Source organism: Balearica regulorum, chromosome Z (assembly GCF_011004875.1).
Source record: "Balearica regulorum gibbericeps isolate bBalReg1 chromosome Z, bBalReg1.pri, whole genome shotgun sequence".
NCBI lineage: Eukaryota > Metazoa > Chordata > Aves > Gruiformes > Gruidae > Balearica > Balearica regulorum.
Genome location: NC_046220.1, coordinates 17,432,346 through 17,452,064, shown reverse-complemented (window position 1 = coordinate 17,452,064; position 19,719 = coordinate 17,432,346). Strand labels below are relative to the sequence as shown.

Sequence of the window (19,719 nt, the reverse complement as noted above, 5' to 3'; positions counted from 1 at the left end):
GTTATAAGCTCTTGGTTTTGGTGGATGGTGGAATTTTATAGATCAAAATATATTTTTTTTTTTGTAAGAGTTTAACAAAGATGGTTTTGAGCAACTAATTGGGGGACATTACAAATATTAATTTCAAGCATTGTGGCTATTCACCTTGGCCTTCAGTAAGGCAGCTCAAATACAGCTGTTCTAAATGTGCTGAAAACACATTTTAGGTTTTAATGGTACAATTAATAACGAACTGAATTCCATTACTGGCGTGTCTGTAGTTGTGTTGTTTAAGTTTCATTTTCTTGTAGGAGTGTAAGGTTACTGAAAGGCAATGAATTTGCAAAGGTGTAAGACCTGAGTTTATACAAACTGTTGTTTGATGGTCAAAGTATGGAAGACAGTGATGCTATTTTGATTGAATTGCCAGAACTGCAAGTCATCTTCTCTCCTTCGCTAAACCCCCAAAGCAACAGACAGTAAGGTGGGGGGAGAAGGGGAAGCATGTGTTCTTATCTGAACACGGAAGAATGGAAACTGAGACAAATGCAAGACACTCTGCCACTTTACAGTGTCTGTACGATTTGACCTTGTGAGAATGTTCCATGCTATACCTCAGTAAGTGGAGGTTATGATGGCGCAGTGTATAAAGTAGTACATCACATCTGGTGTTCTAAAGTCATCTTGTGATGTTTGTAATACCTCCAGAGTAACTCGGGTCGCTGATGTATCTGACTTTATTTTTAACATTGTGATTCATCTGTCAGATTAGGGACAGCAGTAATCTAACCTACCACTGAACCTTAAAAGTGCAAACAAACAAAAAAAGCAAACCTCTATCATAAGTTACTTCCCTGGTTTTCACGCTCGCCACATACAAACAGTACATGCTACTTTTCCGTTTTCACAGGCAGTTTTCAAGTACTTTAAATATGCAAATTCTCAATTGTTAGCATAGCTCCTGTGCTTTTCCTGCTATTTATGCCTGTAGGTTGGCTTGAATGCAGTAATTCTGCTGTGTTGGTGAAAAAATGACTGTTTCAGCATCTGTGTTTCATTTTGTGCTGAGTCAAACAATCCCTATAAGCCCTTTGTGCTATCAGGTGATTGCAGTGTCTGTTGCAGTAAGGGTATCCTAAAAACTAGTAGAAAAAGGACATGTTCATGGATTTTGGTGTGGTCTAGTAGACCATTCCAAGCCAAAGGAAGGCCCTAAGAATCTGGGTCTTAGGTATACTGATAATATTTTTATCTTCACAATCAACATTTTGTAATGGAAAAAAAAAAATTCAAAACACTTTAAAACTCTTCTAGCTTTTTCTCTTGCTAGATACCAAAATAACATACTTGGAAGTAGAAGCTGTGTAGAGGTTGTGGCCATATACTTCATTATCTGCTGGTGGTCTGAATAATAATTTGGCTTGTACTTTTCCACCCTTCTCACTGGATGTGCAAACTAGGTCCTGAAAAATTGCTTTCAGGGCAACATTTCTCTGATGTATAAAGAATTTCATCTGTGGCCTTTCTATTTAAAGCAGTATGGAGCAAATGCTTCCTTCATCTGTAGTCTGACTAGGATTCAGTGGATCTCGAGTCTCCTTTGCTAGTGGGAAGCTACAACTTGCTTAATTCTTGTTGTATTTTCATGTACAAGATCTGCCAGAAGATTAGTCAATCAGTGACGTTATTAGCAGGCCTGTGAGAAATGCTTACACTTCCTGAAGATGTTGCATAATACAGTTTGGACATAAAGGGTTGAGGGAAGAGACAAAAAAGCAGAAACATGCTGTGGTGGGGTTGAGGACACAATTGTGGCAAGAGGTTTGAGGCTGAAAGGCACAGTGCGACTAGAGCTCACTGTCGTGTGGAGTGAAGGAGATTTCAGAAAGGTGAGTGCCTTTGCTTTACTGTCCATTTTATATTTTCCTTACAGGAATAAAAGTTACCATCCCTATTAATGGTTGTAACTAATTTCCAATACTGGAAATGCTGAAAATACATTAATTAAAATATGAGTAAAAGAAATGTCTGGTTTTACTTTTGTGTAACAACCACAACTTCGGAAGAACTTACATGGTATCCTGGTCTAGCTCATGCAATATGAGAAACAGTTTTAATTCTAGATTGTGATTTAGCTTATGGATGAAAAAAATGCTATAAAGTACTAACTTTGAAGCATTACTGGATTGTGCAGGCTCCTAGCTGAAGAAATGAGAGTAGATTAATTCTGTTGTAGAAGTTGTCATGTTTGAATAAGAATCACATCTCCATATTTAGGAAAAAGAAATGTGGTACCCATAGTGCAATTCATGAAAGTAGTTTTTCAAAACGTAATAGAACTTGAAGACTTTTACAACATTTGCAGCACTTTTTGCCTTGGGAATTGAAAGCACTTAAATTGTTTAGCACACATTTTCCTACAAGAGGAGAATGAGATTTTTGTAACCAGTGTAAAGGAGTAAAACCAACAGATGGGAGATTCTGGATTTAGAATCATTTTCTTAGGGATTAATTTGTTTGGTAAATGTTGTGAATCTCTTAAGATCCTTCAGTTATTTGAGGAGATAAAGCAAAGCTCTTTGGAGACGTTTGGGAGCAGAATTTAACCATATGGAATTGAATTGTAGATATGTTTGCTGCATTCTGAACCATCACATAGGAAAATATTTCCTATGGTTGTCTTACCACAGTACTAATAACAGCAAAACGTTATTACTTCTACAAGACAATGTAATTTGAGAAACCTAGTGTAAATACCTAACATTTAATAAAATGACTTTATTAGGGAAGTGTTGACGGTATGAGTTTGGCAATGAAGTTTATTGCCAAATTAATTTTGTTTTGAGATGATGAAATCTCAGTTTCTTTTCATGCAATTCCTGCTAGTCACTACCTATATTGAAAACAGTTGAAATTTTAAAATTCTACAATAAAACAATTGCTTTTTTGATACTTTTTTTTTTTCCTACTTCTCACTTTGTCCCATCTTCCATTTGGCATTGTGTTTCAGTTTTTTTCCTCATTTAAGGAGAAATTCTAAGTGTGCTAGCAACATGCAGTCGTGGCTTTGAGATGGAAGAATTGAGATGATAGAGGCATGTTGGTTTACCAAGGCCATTCTGGGTTTTCAAGCTACAAGATGAAGTTCTTAGGATCTGCCACTGATCTGTGTCATCTCACTCAAATTTCACCTGTTTATGTCTCTTCTTTCCCTCTATTTTGGTTGTAAATGCTTCAGGATACTTGTGTTGTCCTTGTGGTCAATCACAGTTAGCAGAAATCTCAATTTGGCGACTCAGATTTGTAGTAGACTTGTTTATATAAACTCTCCAGTTACCTTATCTCTTAATATTAAGGTGAAATCAAGTGTTTATAAGCTGTAGAAACCATGTTATTAAGGTAACAGAGATGATGACTAAATATTATCTAACAGATATGGGTAATATAATTTGGTAGTCTTCCTTGTTTTTTTAGCAAATGTCTGCCAAAGAGGACCCTACAATGGAGACAAGTGACAAAGAAATGCATGAGCTGAATCCTTCTGCAATGCAAGCTCTTTTCCCGCATGCAGCCTTTGATTTTCACAAGTTTGCCAAAGACATGGAGGCAGAATTCCAAGAATTCCGTGAACAGCTGCAGAACAGTTACAACCCTACCATGAGAAATGAGCACAACAGATTAAAGTCCTTCTTGTCCTATACATCTCGTTCATCATGGTCTTTGACAGAAATGGCAGCTGCTGGGTTTTATCACACACTTGTTAAATCTAGTGTGCAGTGTTTTTGCTGTGGATTAGTTTTATTTACCACAAAGGTTAGATGTACCCCATATGAACAGCACAAGAAATTTCGTCCTACTTGTGAATTTGTCCTGGGCAAAGAGGTGGGTAATATTTCAAAGTATGACATACGTGTTCAGAAGTTGGAGAACCCAGCAGAGCACGCCTACAGGTACAGTGGGGAGGACGCGAGGCTGCAGTCCTTTGATGGGTGGCCATTTTATGCCAGAGGAACAAAGCCTGACTTGCTTGCCAGAGCTGGGTTTTTCTTTACAGGTAATTAGAAACAATGCTTGGAGAGATTTCTGTTTTGATTTATAAAATTGTGTGACTCTAGTTACAATACTTGAATGGGTATAATGTTTTTTTCATGCCACTCATGATTTTGTAATGTATTGTATCCCCCGTAAATGCTTGCTTTCCCAGGCTGAAGAACATAGGCACCTCAACTGTTCCTTATGCAGAAGGTGTTCCACATTTTTGTTGACCCTTTTTGCTGCTCTCTGCACCTTTTCCTGTTCTAATACACTATTTTTTTTAGCTGGGGTGATCTCAATCACATGCACTGTTTAAGATGTGGATTAATCATGGGTGTGTACAGTGGCATAATTGTACTTTTTACTGCTTATTTGTCTGTAACAGATGCCAGGCTTAGAGATCTGATGTCTTTTCCTCTCCTCCAAAAGTGCAGAGTGCTTTTTAAAGATTGGCATTATGTTTTCCCCACTCAGCCATAACCTATTGCATAATTACTTAGATTTTGGATCCACTTTCTGCTGTATGGCCCCCCTGCTTTAGACAATGGGAATCTTCCGGAATTCTTCTGCAGTGAACATGAATTCAAATATTGCAGAGCACGTCACTTCAAGTCCTCTGCAATTGCATTTCCCCTTTTGAATGGTTCTTTTACAGCCTGGTCAGCAGTTGGCTCTATGAGCTCTTTTCAATGGCTTTTTGTTCCCACTATCTGGAAGAAGGTTTTGATTCCTTTAGCTTGTTACTCTTGGACTTTTTTTTTTCTAGCCTGCCTGATTTTATTTTCACACTTCATCTGCCAGAGCTTTTGAGCCTTCTATTTTCTTTGCTAAAAGCTTCAGCTTTTTGAATGATACCTTCTTGTAATCTGATTTGTTTTTCCTAGCAGTGATACTAATTTCCTGTAACTTTTCATAAGTCTTTTCTAATAAATAGCACATACTGGTGTTGCACTTCCAGTAAAATATCTTTCAGGAAACTCCCAAATGCCTGTAAGAGAGTTGGAGGGGGGAGCGTGAGGGGGTGGGTATTTTGTTTTGGTTTTTTTGGTTGGTTCATTTTATTTAGTCAGACATTTCAGCTTCCTTAGCTTTACACAGTTCCTGTTGCTGAAGTTTAACACAAGCCTTAGTAGGTTCCCTGTTTCTGGGGGGGGGACGTTGCATCTAAGTAAATGACAGTCATGGTTACACAGTGACACTTCCACTATGAGACTTGGAGCTGTTCCCAGTGCATTTCTCAATAGCAAGTCACATCACCTTGTAGATTTGCTAACCAGTTGCCCCATGAGATTATGCCTGATGGCCTCTTAAGAAAAAAAAAAAAAAAAATCCTCTCTACTTTGCATCTCAAGGTGGTATCTGTGCTGTCCACTTGGGGGATAACTGGAGTCACTGGGTACAATTCTATTTCTTGCCCAGTGTCTCTCCCATTTCTTTGAGCATTACGTTACTCAGTTTTGTCGTACTGGTTGGTTGGCTGGTAATACGGACCAAGAACAGTATTATTGCAATAGAGACCTGAAATTCCAGTCTGTAGAAAATCTTTGCTCTTTGTTGGTTAGTTCGATTTTGTTCTAAGATGTCATTAAGATCTGATATTCCATTTCCTTCTAGCACTGTTTACTCAGTTTTCCCTGAATATTTTATATACTGGCATTACAGCATTTGACTGACCAGTCTGTCTTCCACATTTATAATGACTATCAATATGGTAACTTAGGGACAGAAATTCTAGTTCTCCCTTCTTAGTCCATTGGTTTCTAGAATTATTCACTTACTTAACTTTTACAAATAAACTGACTAGCTAGAAAGCAAAATTAAAAAAAAAAACACCAAACAACAACAACAAAAAACCCAAAAGCAAACGAACAAAAAACCAGAAAAGACAAGTTTATTTATCAAGCCTGTACAATTTCTCAGATATCTCTGGAGTTTTATTTGGATGGAAAGATCTATCCTATATTTTCACTCTTGGATCTGCACCAAGTTTAGACCCAGACTGACCCAACTGAAATAAAATGGAAATCTAAGCAGTTTTGTAAACTTTTTTCATTTCAGTTGCTGTAATCTAAGAAAAAGACTTCCCTTAGCTACAAATTTTGGATCAATGATATACACTTGTATACTCATGCTCACGTGGCTAGAGTGCGAGCAAGTAAAACACACAAATGTGTGATTATCTCTGAGATCTGTAATCCTTTACATGCAGGCAAGAAAGATACAGTGCAGTGTTTCGCTTGTGGTGGATGTCTGGGAAATTGGGAAGATGGTGATGATCCTTGGAGAGAACATGCTAAATGGTTTCCTGAGTAAGTTGGCTGACTGTCCTAGAAATATTTTTAAATGTACAAAAAGTTTGATTTGCTTTGATTTTTTTTTTTAATCTTCAGCAACAATGCTTGAAAGCAAACAAAAAATCCCACATTTTTGTCTTCAAAGTTGTTATATTGAGACAATCAATTTCAGCAGATCTTTATTTCTGAGAACTGAACACTATAATTTTGCTATCCCTAACTTTGTAATTATTCTGTATATATTGTTTTATTGTTTTACATACTCTCTAGAGATCTCCCATGGGCTTTTCATTGAGCAAAAGCCAGCTGATTATTTCTCAGATAGTCACTATGTTGCATGAGCAATGCTAATTTCAACAAAAATTTTGCCTTTGTTTCTGTTGTGAAAAATCTTGAGTATGCACTTCTTAACTGAAACACTGCTTGCAGAATATTAGTTGGAATAAATGCTTACGAATAATGTTTTCGGCTTTTTTAATAGGTGTGAATTCCTTCAAAGTAAGAAATCAAGTGAGGAAATTAAAAAGTACATTGAAACCTATGGTGGATTTGTTGGAGTAGTGGTAATCTTGTAATCTATTTCAATCTTCCTTTATCATGGAATACACCTCAAGGAGGCGTTATCCAGGACTTGAAGATAGGCAAATTAGGCCTTGACCCTTATTTCCACCCTCTCCCTCCTAAAAAAAATAAAAACCCCAACAACCCAAAAGCTGTATATAATTGCATATGTAATTAACACTACTATGGAGTCTAGGCAGAATTTGTTTTATGTAAGTTTATTTTGATGTGTATGTCCAAGCTGCTTGCCTAGGCAGTACCTAGGAAGTCCATTGATGAAAAGCAACATACCTCTAATTGGCATTTATCCTACTTGAAGGCAGACAGATGAATTAACTCTTCATGGCACTTATACATATATATTATTAGGAAGATTGTTGTAGATGAATATGCTAAACTAAGCACTTCTGCATGGCTGGAGTCAGGTTAGGTGAATTCTACCCTGTCAGCTCTTCTTGTACACCTTTATCTTTGTTTGGGGGACTTGCTTTCATCAGGAAAAAAATATAACGTATGTGAGATCTTTCATGATTAAAATCCCTGTGCCTCAAAAATCTCAAAACTTCCGGAAGCTAAACCCATTAGCTGATGTAAGATAAGAGGACTGCAAGTATTGCTTGGAAAACACCATCTCGGATATCTTAAGAGCATCAGTGCTATCTCTCTTTCTTTAGAGTCTGAGGAGAGCCAATTCTTCTCATTAATAGTAACCTGTCATTAGTCAGTTCTGTTTCAGAAAATTCTCTCTCTCAAACTGAAAGCATTAAAATGTTGATAGTTAGTACTAGCCCTGTTAATACATTCTAGTTATTTCTCTCATTTAGCTGAAGAGTGAAATTAAAATAGAATGCATAATAGAAATAAGTATTAATTTTTAATTTTCTGCCTAGGGGAGGCATTTCACAGCTTCCTTTATGAAGGAGAATTTATCTACTGCAACAGGTAAAAAATAGAGTATACTGACTGTTAGCTTTTCATTAGAAAATAACACCTTCGTATTTTTATTGTACATCGCCATTAACAATGAAAGCTGCTCCAGACTGTTGCCTTGTTTGTTGTTTCTTATTGAAGCAAGATTACATGTATGAAAGATTATTTGTTCTGTATTTCTGTTTGCTCTTTATAGAATCTAAATATAAAACATGCTGCTTGGGTAGATATATCTCACTTGTATCTGCCTGTGTAAGAAAGAGGTGAAAAATAAAAGAAACCTGAAGGCTTTGAAAGAAAAACCGAAATTTTAATCTGTACTATAGATCCAGAATCACATTTATAATGTCTGAAAGATACAGTTCTGCAGTTGTGTTTTTGCTTTGTTATAAGCCTGAGATGTTTGCAACCTAGTTCTGTTCCTGCTTTGGAGAATCTGCTGGCAGGTTAAAGCTTTCCTAACAAATCAAATATCTTTGGTTGCAAAGGTGATCTCAACTTCAACATCTTTGAGGATGAAGGCGTTCGACTGGACTCTTTTAAAACTTGGCCAGCAGAAGCCCATGTTGAAGCCACTGCTCTTGCTAAAGCCGGGTTTTTCTATACAGGTTTGAACCAAGTTTGTTAGCTATATAAACACAGGACAAGTAAAAGATCCACTTTCCAATGCAGGTGGGACAGTGGTTCAAGATAATCCTGGTACCTAATTAAAATCTTGCTTTAGCTTTCAGTAAGGACAGTACCGCAGCTGCAAAATCAGAATGGCTTTTGCAAAAGCTGGAGCAAGTGCATCAAAATGGAATGACCTGTCTGAGGTGAAAGCCAGAGTGAAGAGTTGCAAGGAGGATATGTTTTTAGAAAGGAGAAAGCATTTATCTGGGCATTTGTATATTCATTTGTCTGGTGTTACTAAAAGGACAATAATGGCACATCTCTCAATTCTGTGATTTTCCTTGATTTAATTTTTATTATTCATGATTTTAAAAGCATGTAATTCCAGTAACAGATAGAAGTCACCAAAGTAAACTCATGAAACAAGTGTACTGTTGCAGTTTTTATGCTATTGGCATGTTAGTAAGGAAAAAAAAAATCATGCACATGACCATTTTTGAGGTGTGTAATTTCTTGCTTGCAGGAGAAGGTGATAGGGTACAGTGCTTCAACTGTGCAGGTTGCTTAAGGGAATGGGAAGAAGGTGAAGATCCAATGAAAGAACATGCAAAATGGTTCCCTGAGTGAGTGACTGAGTATCTTAAGATAATTTCCTGCTGTGTGATGAAAGTTGCCATACACTTTTGCTGTTGTTTTTTTTAATACTACTTCAAATGTATATAAATAACTATATGTTTCCTGATTTCATAGGGCATTGTGCCTCTGTGAAAACTGTTGGGTTTTTTTAGTTAATATTTAAATATAGAAATTCAGTAAAAGTTGGTTTTTTTTAAAAAAGAGTGTTTGTGAAATAGTTCCATCATTCTGCCAAATGTAAGTAATTGAAGCAACGCATTGCACTAACTGCTCTGTCTTCTGAAAACATCATTCTAGTTCCAACTGCTTGGAAGTACTTGGAAAGTCACTGGAAGAGCAACCAGAGAGCCCATCGACATTACAGTCTGTACAGGTTTGGCCTAGTCTGCGGTATTTGCTGTTAGTGAAACAATATTCATGCTTTGCAATTTTGAATGACGTTTCCAGTTACAGGGAGCCTCTGTGCATGTGCATGCAGAACGAGCAGCAATGGCAGCTTATTGCAGTTCTTCATCCCAGCCAGACTTTCGAATGCACTACATTTCAGAGGTAGCTGAATATGTAGGGGAATGTGACCTGCATCAGCATGGTGCAGGCAGCGGCAGCTCCCCTCTGCCTCTGTAGAGGTGTTTCTGAGCCCGTGGCTCCGGTACCTGCGGTGTTCAAACACATATCCCCAAATAGCGGCTGCCTGCCTGCAGGCATTGACCTGAGTTGTCTCTTCAGGGCAGCTACTGGCAATCAGCTTTTCAGTAATTAACAGCAATCCTTTGCTGGCAAATTGTAATGTGCGCAACAGCCCCTGGACCCCTGGGCTGCTCTGTCCGTAGCAAAGTACCCCAGTTTGGGGTGCTGGGCACAGCCACAGGAATCGCAGGGCTGTTGAGGGGCCACTGCAGAGGCTGGTGGGAGGGGGAACGCTGAGTCCAAATTTGAGGGACTGCAGAGAGGCTAGTGGAGGGGTTTTGTGCAGCATGTGTTATCATGGGAGATCTCACAGCTCCTCTCTTGAATCAGTTTGTTCGGCCATCGTGAGGACATACGTAACTGGGAAGTACAAAGCAATTCCTTATTGGCTAACTCATGCTAAAGACAGATGGGATGTTATGAGCTCTGAGGCTGAGCATTAGCAAGCTCACCACCCCGCTCAGGCAAACGAAGGGTCTCTGCTGGGCAGAGTCCTCCGGCCATCAGCCACCCTGTCTCTCCCTCTGCCTGTAGCGGTATCTTCCCTGCACTTCTGCAGACTGTCTCACGGCTTTCTCTCAGATGTCTGCATCAAGGTTATGCATCTGTGTCATACCAGAGCTGGGCTTCGTATCCTTAGTAGACAGGCAGCAAAACTCTGGGATGGAAGAAGCTTACGGGGAGAGAGAGAGAAATATAATGAGGCATATGGCTGAGGTCCTGCTTCTAGGAGGAGTAAAAGAATATTGCTAGTGTTGGAAAATACAGAGCTAGTACTGCATCTGTTGTAAATTGCCCTTGTAGCTGTTGGTGCTTGCTGGTACCTAAGCAACTCAGTTTGAACTAAATAATAAATATTTAAGGGAGTATAACTGGATTTATTTTTGTTCTAGCAAACTCCTTGTAAAGCACATCTTGAAGAGAAAGCAACCCTACGTTCTGTAGGAGCTGGTAAGTACTGTGCAGCCTCACTTGCAAGGATGGCAGTGTTGAATTTACATTTTAGTTTGAGAGTATTGTTAATGGTTTTCTGGATTTGGCCCTTACTTAGTAAGAAAAAATTTTCACTGAAGTAAGGAATGAGTTAGGATTTATGGATTGTCCATATATAGGGACAACAAATAGTAGAGAATCTGTCAGCTACTACTTGCTTTTGTAATCTATGAATATAAACCAATCCTTTAGCGGGCAAAAGTCACCTCTGTGCAGATGAGGCATATAAGCAAACTAAAATATTTTGTGACAATATGGTATGATTTTTTTCATTCATGTTTTGGAAAATTGCAAATGTATATCAGCTGCATACAACATATTATATGTACATGCTTTTAGACACAAAAGAAAGTAAGTTGGAATAACCTTCTACTATCTTTTGCTTCTAATCCTTCCTTTTTCCGAATACTAAGGCCATTTCAAGGGAGTGGTTTTGTTGATACAAGTGTGTGGATTTCATACACACTTGTATGAAGAGTTCATACACAATGAGTTCACACTGCGTTGCTGCAGAACAGTACTGATGTGCAAGCACAGAGCTGATAAACTCAAAAGTAAATTTGCTGTAGTGGCACTGCCCAGGTGCTTGCTTTCACAGCCTTCTGTTAATCCAAAGCTGGCTATTACTACCTCCCAGAAATGACAAAATTATTTGGAATATATGTATCAGATGGAGTCATTCTGTAATTTTTGAAGGCACTAGAAGCACATTTTAGAACTCAGAAAGCATAGTAATACTTTTAAACCTCATGGTATTGAAATGGTGAAGGGAATAATAAAAGTCACAGTTGCCAGTTTATTAATGAAAATGCTTGCTCATTCTTTGTATTCACCAACATGTACATCTCCATTGTACTGAAAGGGACTGTGGCTGTTTCTGGTAGGAAGTCCTAGTTCTCCAGGCTATGGCATAAATATACCCTATCTTGGCTGAAATTCTTCAGAAAAGGAGCTCTCTGATGTCATCTCTTAGTGAGTTGCAGGAAGAACCAGTGAGCGTTTCTGGGGTTCATTGCACTTTTGTTGAATATGCAAAGAATAAAATGGTACTGCTTCATCTGGTATAACAGAGTACTGTGGGGTTTTTTGGCAATACATATACTATGTATTTGTATAATTACATTGATGTAAAAGTACATTTACCTTATTTCAGCTGTTTGGAAATACCAAAGTACAGCTCCCACACATTTGTTTTGGGGCAGATTATCTATTTTGTGGATAAACTGTACTATGGACACAGACAACATAGCTGCCTCTGTCCAGAATTGATGCACTGTACCAGAACTCAGAAACCCTGGCAGAGCAACAGCTTGGTGTGTGGTGTAGGGACTCAACAGCTCTGAAGGAAGCTAATGTGGGCCCAGAAAGGATATGTAGGTCAAGTTTAACACTACATTGTCTGCATGGTGCCAACTGAATGTGTCTTCACCACTCTCTGAGCCTGCTTGTGGGGCTGGCAATTCAGTTGTCTATTTACACAGTGCTGCATCTGAGCTAATTATTCTTTCTAGGACATGGAAGGCTAGGGATCATTGCACTGGGATACCAGTGTGTCTCTGCACAGAGCTAGGTCAGGTCCAGCAGAGCTTTCTAGCTCAAGTTTATCACTTGAACATTTGCTACGCACAAACTAACCCCACATTAAACAAGATGGGTGCAAAGTCAGCTGTGCAGGACAAAGAGAAATTGTGGGAACTTGGTTTATCCAGAAGAAGTGATACTAGTTTTCTCCATGATCTAGAAAATGTCAGGTACTTATTACTCCAATTTAACAGACAGCTGACTATATCTGACTTTTGTGTACAGAATCAACTGTTCATGAGGTTTTATTATTTAATGTCATCCTTTTGCAGACATGACAGTTGTTGAAAATCAGTGTCCTCAAGAAGCAAAGAACTTGACCAAACAACTTACAAAGGCTTACAACGATAACAGCTTCAGCAAATTATTTTCCTTTGGGAACTCAAACCATTTGGCAATTGATTTGAAATTACTCTATGGTGACCTATCAGTTGTCTCAAAGGATATTAATGATCAACCAATACAGCAGCTCTTTCTTCATGAAATCCTTGCAAACCTTAACTCCACCATTGTGCTGGAAGGTGAAGCAGGAAGTGGAAAAACAGCATTGCTCAGGAAAATAGCTCTTCTTTGGGCCTCAGGCTGCTGCCCCATTCTGAGCAGGTTTAAGTTTGTATTTTATCTCTCCCTGACTTATGCAAGATCAGATCAGAGCATGGCTGATATCATATGCAATCAACCAGTAGGATTTGTGGGACCACTAACAGAAACTACTCTAAGAGATGTAATTCAGCCACTGAAAAACCAGGTCTTATTTCTTTTGGATGACTACAGTGAAATGAATTCAGTGCCCCAAGCTGTAGAGGAACTTATACAAAAGAACCATCTCTACCAGCATTGCTTGGTTGTTGCTGTCCGTACTAACAGGATGAGAGAAATTCGCAAGTATGCAGCCACCACTTTAAGCATCGGAGAGTTCCCTCTGTCCAGCACTCTATATATACTGAAGAAATTGTTCTCCTGCAATATCAGCCTTGTGGAGCAGCTTCTCTTTCAGCTGGAGTTTAAAAAGTCTATGCAGACCATTATAACGACACCACTTTTCATGGTGTCTCTTGCTGCGTATTGGGTACAGCACCCAAAGGGTGACATAATCAGTGATAAGGCTATTTTTAAAGCCTATCTGCTCTATCACTTACTAAAACACAGTGAAGAAAGAGAACATGTACTGGCTATGTTTTCCTCATGTGGTGAGCTTGCCTTAATCGGTCTTTTTAAGCCATCCTTTGAGTTCACCGAGTATGATCTGTCTGAAGCAGGCGTTGATGGAGATGAAGCTGTTAGGCTGGGTTTACTGAGCAAATTTACTGCCCAAAGGCTTCATCCAGTTTATAAATTCTTTCACCCCTTGTTCCAGGAGTTTCTTGCAGGGAGAAGACTGAGCGAGCTCCTGGTTTCTGATGAAAAAGAAAAACTGGAGCAAGGGCTGCAGTACTTGCAGCAAATCAATACATTTAGAAAAGTTGCTGGGCGCTATAATTTTTTATTGGTTTATGCTTGCAGCTTTTCTTCCAAAGCAGTCCCCCAAATTATATCCCATTTATTTAAATTGATTGACTGCAAGCAGTCATTGGAAAGCCAGTCAGAAAACGATGAACATCTGCAGCACCATTCAGACCTGCCAATAAGAATGTGTTTAATTGACCAGTTAAGTTTTATTGATCCAAAACTGCTTCTTCCAGTTTTCATTCAGTATTTACTGGACTTTGCTACTTCTGTAGTTTACAGCACTAATACCGTTTCTGTGTGTGCCCCAATCATTCTTCAGTTCCTAAGAGGCAAAGATATTTGGTTAAGTTCATTTTTACTATCACAAAAACCTAACTTGAGGTTTTTTCAGGATTACCCAGAATCACTGTCTCTACCCAGTAGTTTTCAGGTTGCAGTACAAGGAAGTGAACACAAACAAGCATTTAATGTATCTGAGATAGCCACTTGCTATTCTTCACTGGAGATGCCAACAATTGACCGGGATTACGCTCCTGCATTTACACTTTTTAAAGACATGGCACAAAAAATCAAAGAAAAAAACATTAATAGCTTTTTTTCTCTGATACAAAGACATCTACCAGACTCTATCGTATGTCCTTTCCTACTTACAACAAGGAAGATGCCGCTTTTAAAATGTACATTCACAAACATCAGTTCCCTTCAGGAAGCTGACCTCAGAAATTTGATGACACTGTTTTCCATTTCGGATTATATTGAACTTCGGTTGAGTAACAGTCCTGGACTCATAGAAGTTATCCGACCAGCTATTGAACAGTACAAGGAGCATTTTAAAAAATGTAGTCTACATCATCTTAACCTGAGCACAACAGAGCAAGAATTACTTCTGTCGATGTCTTTTGTGGAATGTCTTGAGGTAGATGAAAAAGAAATACCAGGTACAGCGTACTGAATTTTGGCAGAATGTAATTTTTCTCCCTAGTTCCCTTTTTCTTCCTCTCCCCTTGGTGCCTGACAACTGAACAGCTCCATATCCATGAATAATAAAGCTGTCTTCTACCACACGCATTTCCAGGGATAGGCAGCCATTCTGCATTAACAGATTTCCACCCTGGCCCCTAATTTCAGACTATGACCTCAGTACTGGTTTTTGATCTAAGAGATGTATGTCACTACAGAGGCAGAACTGCACTTCATCTGGGTGGGTCTGTGCTGGCTTTTCAAAATAGAAGGATAGTGGGCAGTGCAGGTGTATTTATAGGGTCCTGCCAGGTGTATACTCAGGCTGCAAGCAACAGAAGCCTCAATGAGGATAGGTTGGCAGGGAAGGGCAGTGGTACAAGGAGGATAGGAAGCAGCAGTCAAGAGAATGGAAGCCAAAGATGTTGGGATGTGAAATAGTGAAGTTCAGCTACAAAAACCTTGGCAAATTGTCAGAACAGAGGGATCAAACAGATCAATTCAGTTTCTTTGTATGTTTGTCTGGCTTCATCACAGAACTACTTTTTTCAAATTTGGACAAATTCATCTGCCTGGAGGAACTGTCAGTGAGTCAATGTGAGAACTGCAATGTATTTGACACAATACCTGATGGCTTCAAAAATCTCCGTAACATGAAGAAATTGTTGATGAGCAGAATGAAGCTTGAAAACTGCTCTAGGCTGGGTAAGGTGCACTTTAAAACTTTAGGTACTGTATTCCACTGGAACTTGTTAATACTGAGTAGCAGTTTTAATTTCTCCTTTAACAGGCATGTAGCATCTTTGAGTTGCCTTCCCATTGCTTCTGCCCTACAGCTTCTACCTTGAATTTACCACCCCAACGGAAAAAAGGAACTGAACCTTTCAGTACGTTAGCTATTGATCTCCATAAGTTAGTATGGAGAAACAAGCGGGACTGTGCTCTTTGTTTTCCTGGAGTGAGTATTCTCCCTTCTCACCACTCACAGTCCGCTGGGAGGAAGAAGAGAAGGGAGCACAATTAGCAACTGAGTCCAGATCATGTGCAGAGGTGCTCTGACACATCAACGAGCAGGTCTGACTTCTGGTTTTAGCTGCCTTACTCCAGGAAGAAGCTCACTTTTAAGTCCAGGGCCCTTAGATAACCAATTTTTTGTACACTGTGATAATGACTATCCAGCTGTACTTCAATATAAACATACAGTGCAAACCAACAATATTCAGTGAGCTGCACCTTCAATATACTGTCAGATAGGGGTGTACAATGTACCTAAAACTAATGACTTTAGCGGGAAGGTGTTTATGGAGTTTCTGTCCCGCTAAATGTTGAAAAACTAGAATATTTTTCACATGTGAAAGAAACCAGATATGAATCTATAGCAAAACTTGCTTGCATTTTAAGGCCAGAATGATCCATCATGAGTCAGCTTTTTATGTGTCTCACTTGCTTTTGTTGTGATAGAAGATGCTTCTCTCTACAGTAAAGTTCACAGGTGGAGCTAGCAGAACCTTCTTGATTTTTTACACAATGACTCTCCAGTGTTGCAATACTTTATTTTGTAGTTGAATTTATTAAGAGCTTCCAAGACCTCTCTGTTTTTCACCTGGACTGCTCCAGCTACTTTGATTCTGAATCCCTTCTGACAGCAATTTCTTCATGCAAGAAATTAACAGAAATCAAGTTAACTGGGTCATTTTTGAGAGATCAAGATTTGCTTTCTTTAGGTAGGAAATTTTTTAACACAGAAAACTTTTTAAAACTTAATAGTTGAGAGAAACTACTAATTTTAAGTTCCAAGAATGACAATGTGCTTTTTTTTTTTCTTTCTGCCTAGCTGCTGCTCTGCCCAATTTTGTCTCTCTCAAAGTGTTGGGTCTTGGAAGCCAATATTTTGATGACAAGGAAGCTTGTGAAATCTTTGGTTTGTACCTATCTTTCCTTTTGGCTGATTGCATTTGTTGCATTTAAACAGAATTATTTTGTTTCAGGTTCTTTTGGAGAGCTTAAGAAATAACTTGAACAGCTTAAATGCCATCTGAGATACGGGAGAGTATCTAGAGCTAGAATGTTAAATCAGGTCTCACAAAGCAGTTTGATGAAGGGCATGCATTCACGTCCTTCTGAGAGGGATGAGCCCAGTGAGATGGATGGCTGTCCTAAACTATGGAACCAGAGGTGTTTGGCACCCCTGAAAGCCAAGATGGTCCTCCTGCAAAAGCCATGTCTATAGGAAACAGGGAAAGGTTGAAAAGGCTTGCATTTTGGGAAGGGAGGATTACCTTATTTTTTTTCCTGTGGGTCCCTTGAGTTTGGAAACATGGAAGATTCCTTTTATCTGTAGAGGACTCATGAGACCTCTTAGACCCTTTCTGGAGAAGTACTTCTGCCTTTTCTGTTGATGACCTTTTCAAGCTATGGAGTTAGAGTGAAGTGATGTTCACAACAATGGCGGAGGCGAACCTGAGAAAAGAAAGCTGACAGTAACCTATTGCCTGGAATCTAAATTTAAATGTGTTTTTTTACTCGGCTCTGCTGCTGTCACTCATTGGCATTACAAGATTTAGGAAAAGTATACTTGTTTAATCTTAACAGGAATGGTGGTCTTCTCTCTGCAGCACATAGTTTAGGTGGTGTTCTTAACATGGAGGAGCTCATCCTTCCTGCAGGAAAGGGAATAAAGTCTGCAGCCAAACTGATTGTGCAGCAGTGTCTACACCTGCTGCACCTCAGATGCTTCTCATTTATCCTATGTCTGGATGATGACGGCCTATTAGAAATAGGTGAGTTTAAAGGAGAGAACTTCAAATGTGAAATAACCTTTCTGAGTAGAGAAGATACTGCTTCAGGATCAATTAACCTTCTGTTTGTATACATTACAATTGCAAATTATTTGTAATTTTTAATGGGTATCGTTTCTTCCTGTTTGTTCTATACACAGGCCAAACTATTTCTTGCTTATCAAAGAGTATTCAGGCTGCTCATATACTTTTGAAATGCCTCAGTTCCCCTTGTCTTCTACAAAACAATGTAAATTACAAGAAAAATAATCAATGATAAAAAAAACTGACTTAAAATAGAGCTTCATAACTTTGTTGCTAGTTATATTAGCTTATATCCCCTAGCTGTTAAAACTGTGTATTACCAAAATATTTATTGAATTTAATACTTATTTAGTGTAGTCTTAAAACTACCACCTCGTATATAGGCTAGGGAAAATGTCTTCTTTTGTAAGCAAATGCCAAGTGTCATATCATCTCCCTTATTTTTTACATACATTTTAGTATATAGTGATATGATGACAAGAGTCCCATCTTGTAAGTAGGCTGACCGTAAGGCAAGACTCCAGAGCAGATGTGATGGTGCATGGGCATGAGGGAGATATTGTTAAACTCATTATCTTGCATCTGTGCAAAGCTGATCTGGTGCCTGACCGCAAGTGGTTGCATAGGCTGGCGTTCTATTTGCTTTGCTCTGCAAAAGTGGTATTCTAACACTCATAAACACACTGGTATCTTACTCTACTAGGCATTAATGTGCCTGTTAAAAGTAGCCTCTATTTTATCAGTCTCCTCAGTCTGAAGTATAAAAATGCATAAATGAGTTGAGCTCAAAGTTCTACTTTTTTCAACTTCATAGCAACAACTTTTATTTTTAATGTACAATACCTCAGCTTCACTATATTTTCATTAGTGTTTCACATGGGTTTGGAGCATCTTTAAATCCTTACTGATGTCTGTTTATTTTTGCAGCAAAGGTTGCAAACCGTGGAGGTTTCCAGAAGCTTGAAAATCTCTATTTGTCAGTAAATCATGATGTTACAGAAACTGGTTGGAGAAACTTCTTTAGAACACTTAATAACATGCCTGCTTTAAAAGAGCTGAACATTAGCCGTATGTTCACACATCAGATCAAAGCCAGTGCATCAACAGTGACAGCTTTTGTCCAGTGTGTTTCTCGACTGCCTGGTCTCGTGACAATAGTAATGTTCGGTTGGCTCCTTGACGCAGAGGACCTTAAAATGTTTGATATCATGAAGGAGCAGCATCCCCAGTCTAGGAGTTTAAAATTATCTTGGCAGTGGGTCTTGCCACTTTCACCAAACTTTCAAGACTAGAAAAGTTTGAGAGTGTTAGTAGTTTTGTTTGTTTTGTTTTGTTTTTCCTCCTCCTTCTTTTATTACGAATTATACACCTGCATTGCAAATAAACATATATTGTAAAATTTTTACCAGGATGAAACATGCCAGTCTCTTCCACAGCAGGGTTAGGTTAATGTAAATGGATCAACGAGTAGAAGACAGGATTAATGTAACTCTAATACCTGACTTGCTTTGCAAATATGGTTGTTATAGATTGTACCAAAGTGATTTCTTCCAAAGAAAAATGTAAAATTTTGCTTAAAGCCTATTTATTATTTCTATTCAGTTGTTTTGCTTGCAATGAAATCAATTACATTAATAACTTATGAAATAAAAATCCTAAAACCCTTTATGGTCAGGACTGCACTAAAAATAATACTGGATGCTGGATTTTACTAGTGTTAAAAACCAATAAAGACCACTTTTTGTAACATAATGCCAGATACTAAGACTGGACTAGCTGACTGAGGCAGGTGGCAGTTACGTCTCTTTCTTTAGCAATGAAGAGCTGCAGCACAGCTGATTTGGAAGCTTTACATCACTGCAACCAATCTTAATTTACTTCAGCTAGAAAATTAAGAAAAAGCCTTCAAAATCGCTTAGGGAAGTTAAGATTATGTCTTTCTCTTTTTGCTCAATTATTTGTGGGAAAACTTTTCTTACACTCAACCATAGTAGGAAAAGGAACTGAACACATCAAAGTTCGGCCCTGTATTTGGCTAGTTTCCCTGAAAAAGCAAACACTAGCATTAAACTAAATTACTGTCTAGTTTTGTGGCTGCAGCCTTGTGTTGGTTTTGTGTGGCAAGGTTTTGGTAGCAGGGGGGCTACAGGGGTGGCTTCTGTGAGAAGCTGCTAGAAGCT

The 19,719-nt window shown here is 38.6% G+C and overlaps 1 protein-coding gene across 5 annotated transcripts; it reads left to right on the top strand.

Moving 5' to 3' along the window:
- The first annotated feature begins 1,244 nt into the window (after positions 1-1,244).
- Positions 1,245-19,629, top strand: NAIP (NLR family apoptosis inhibitory protein). Of its 5 annotated transcripts, XM_075740300.1 has the most exons (15): positions 1,245-1,868; positions 3,454-4,033; positions 6,224-6,323; positions 6,790-6,871; positions 7,760-7,811; positions 8,288-8,407; positions 8,935-9,034; positions 9,345-9,420; positions 10,628-10,685; positions 12,581-14,695; positions 15,255-15,422; positions 16,280-16,441; positions 16,552-16,638; positions 17,333-17,497; positions 18,467-19,627. In XM_075740300.1, the coding sequence occupies exons 2-15, from the start codon at positions 3,457-3,459 to the stop codon at positions 18,829-18,831; spliced, it is 4,227 nt and encodes a 1,408-aa protein (XP_075596415.1). In that variant the 5' UTR covers positions 1,245-1,868; positions 3,454-3,456; the 3' UTR covers positions 18,832-19,627. The 5 variants fall into 5 exon arrangements, with proteins under 5 accessions (XP_075596415.1, XP_075596419.1, XP_075596416.1 ...); XM_075740304.1 differs by lacking the exon at positions 12,581-14,695 and having other exon boundaries at positions 18,467-19,629; XM_075740301.1 differs by lacking the exon at positions 15,255-15,422 and having other exon boundaries at positions 18,467-19,628.
- Positions 19,630-19,719: the final 90 nt, after the last annotated feature.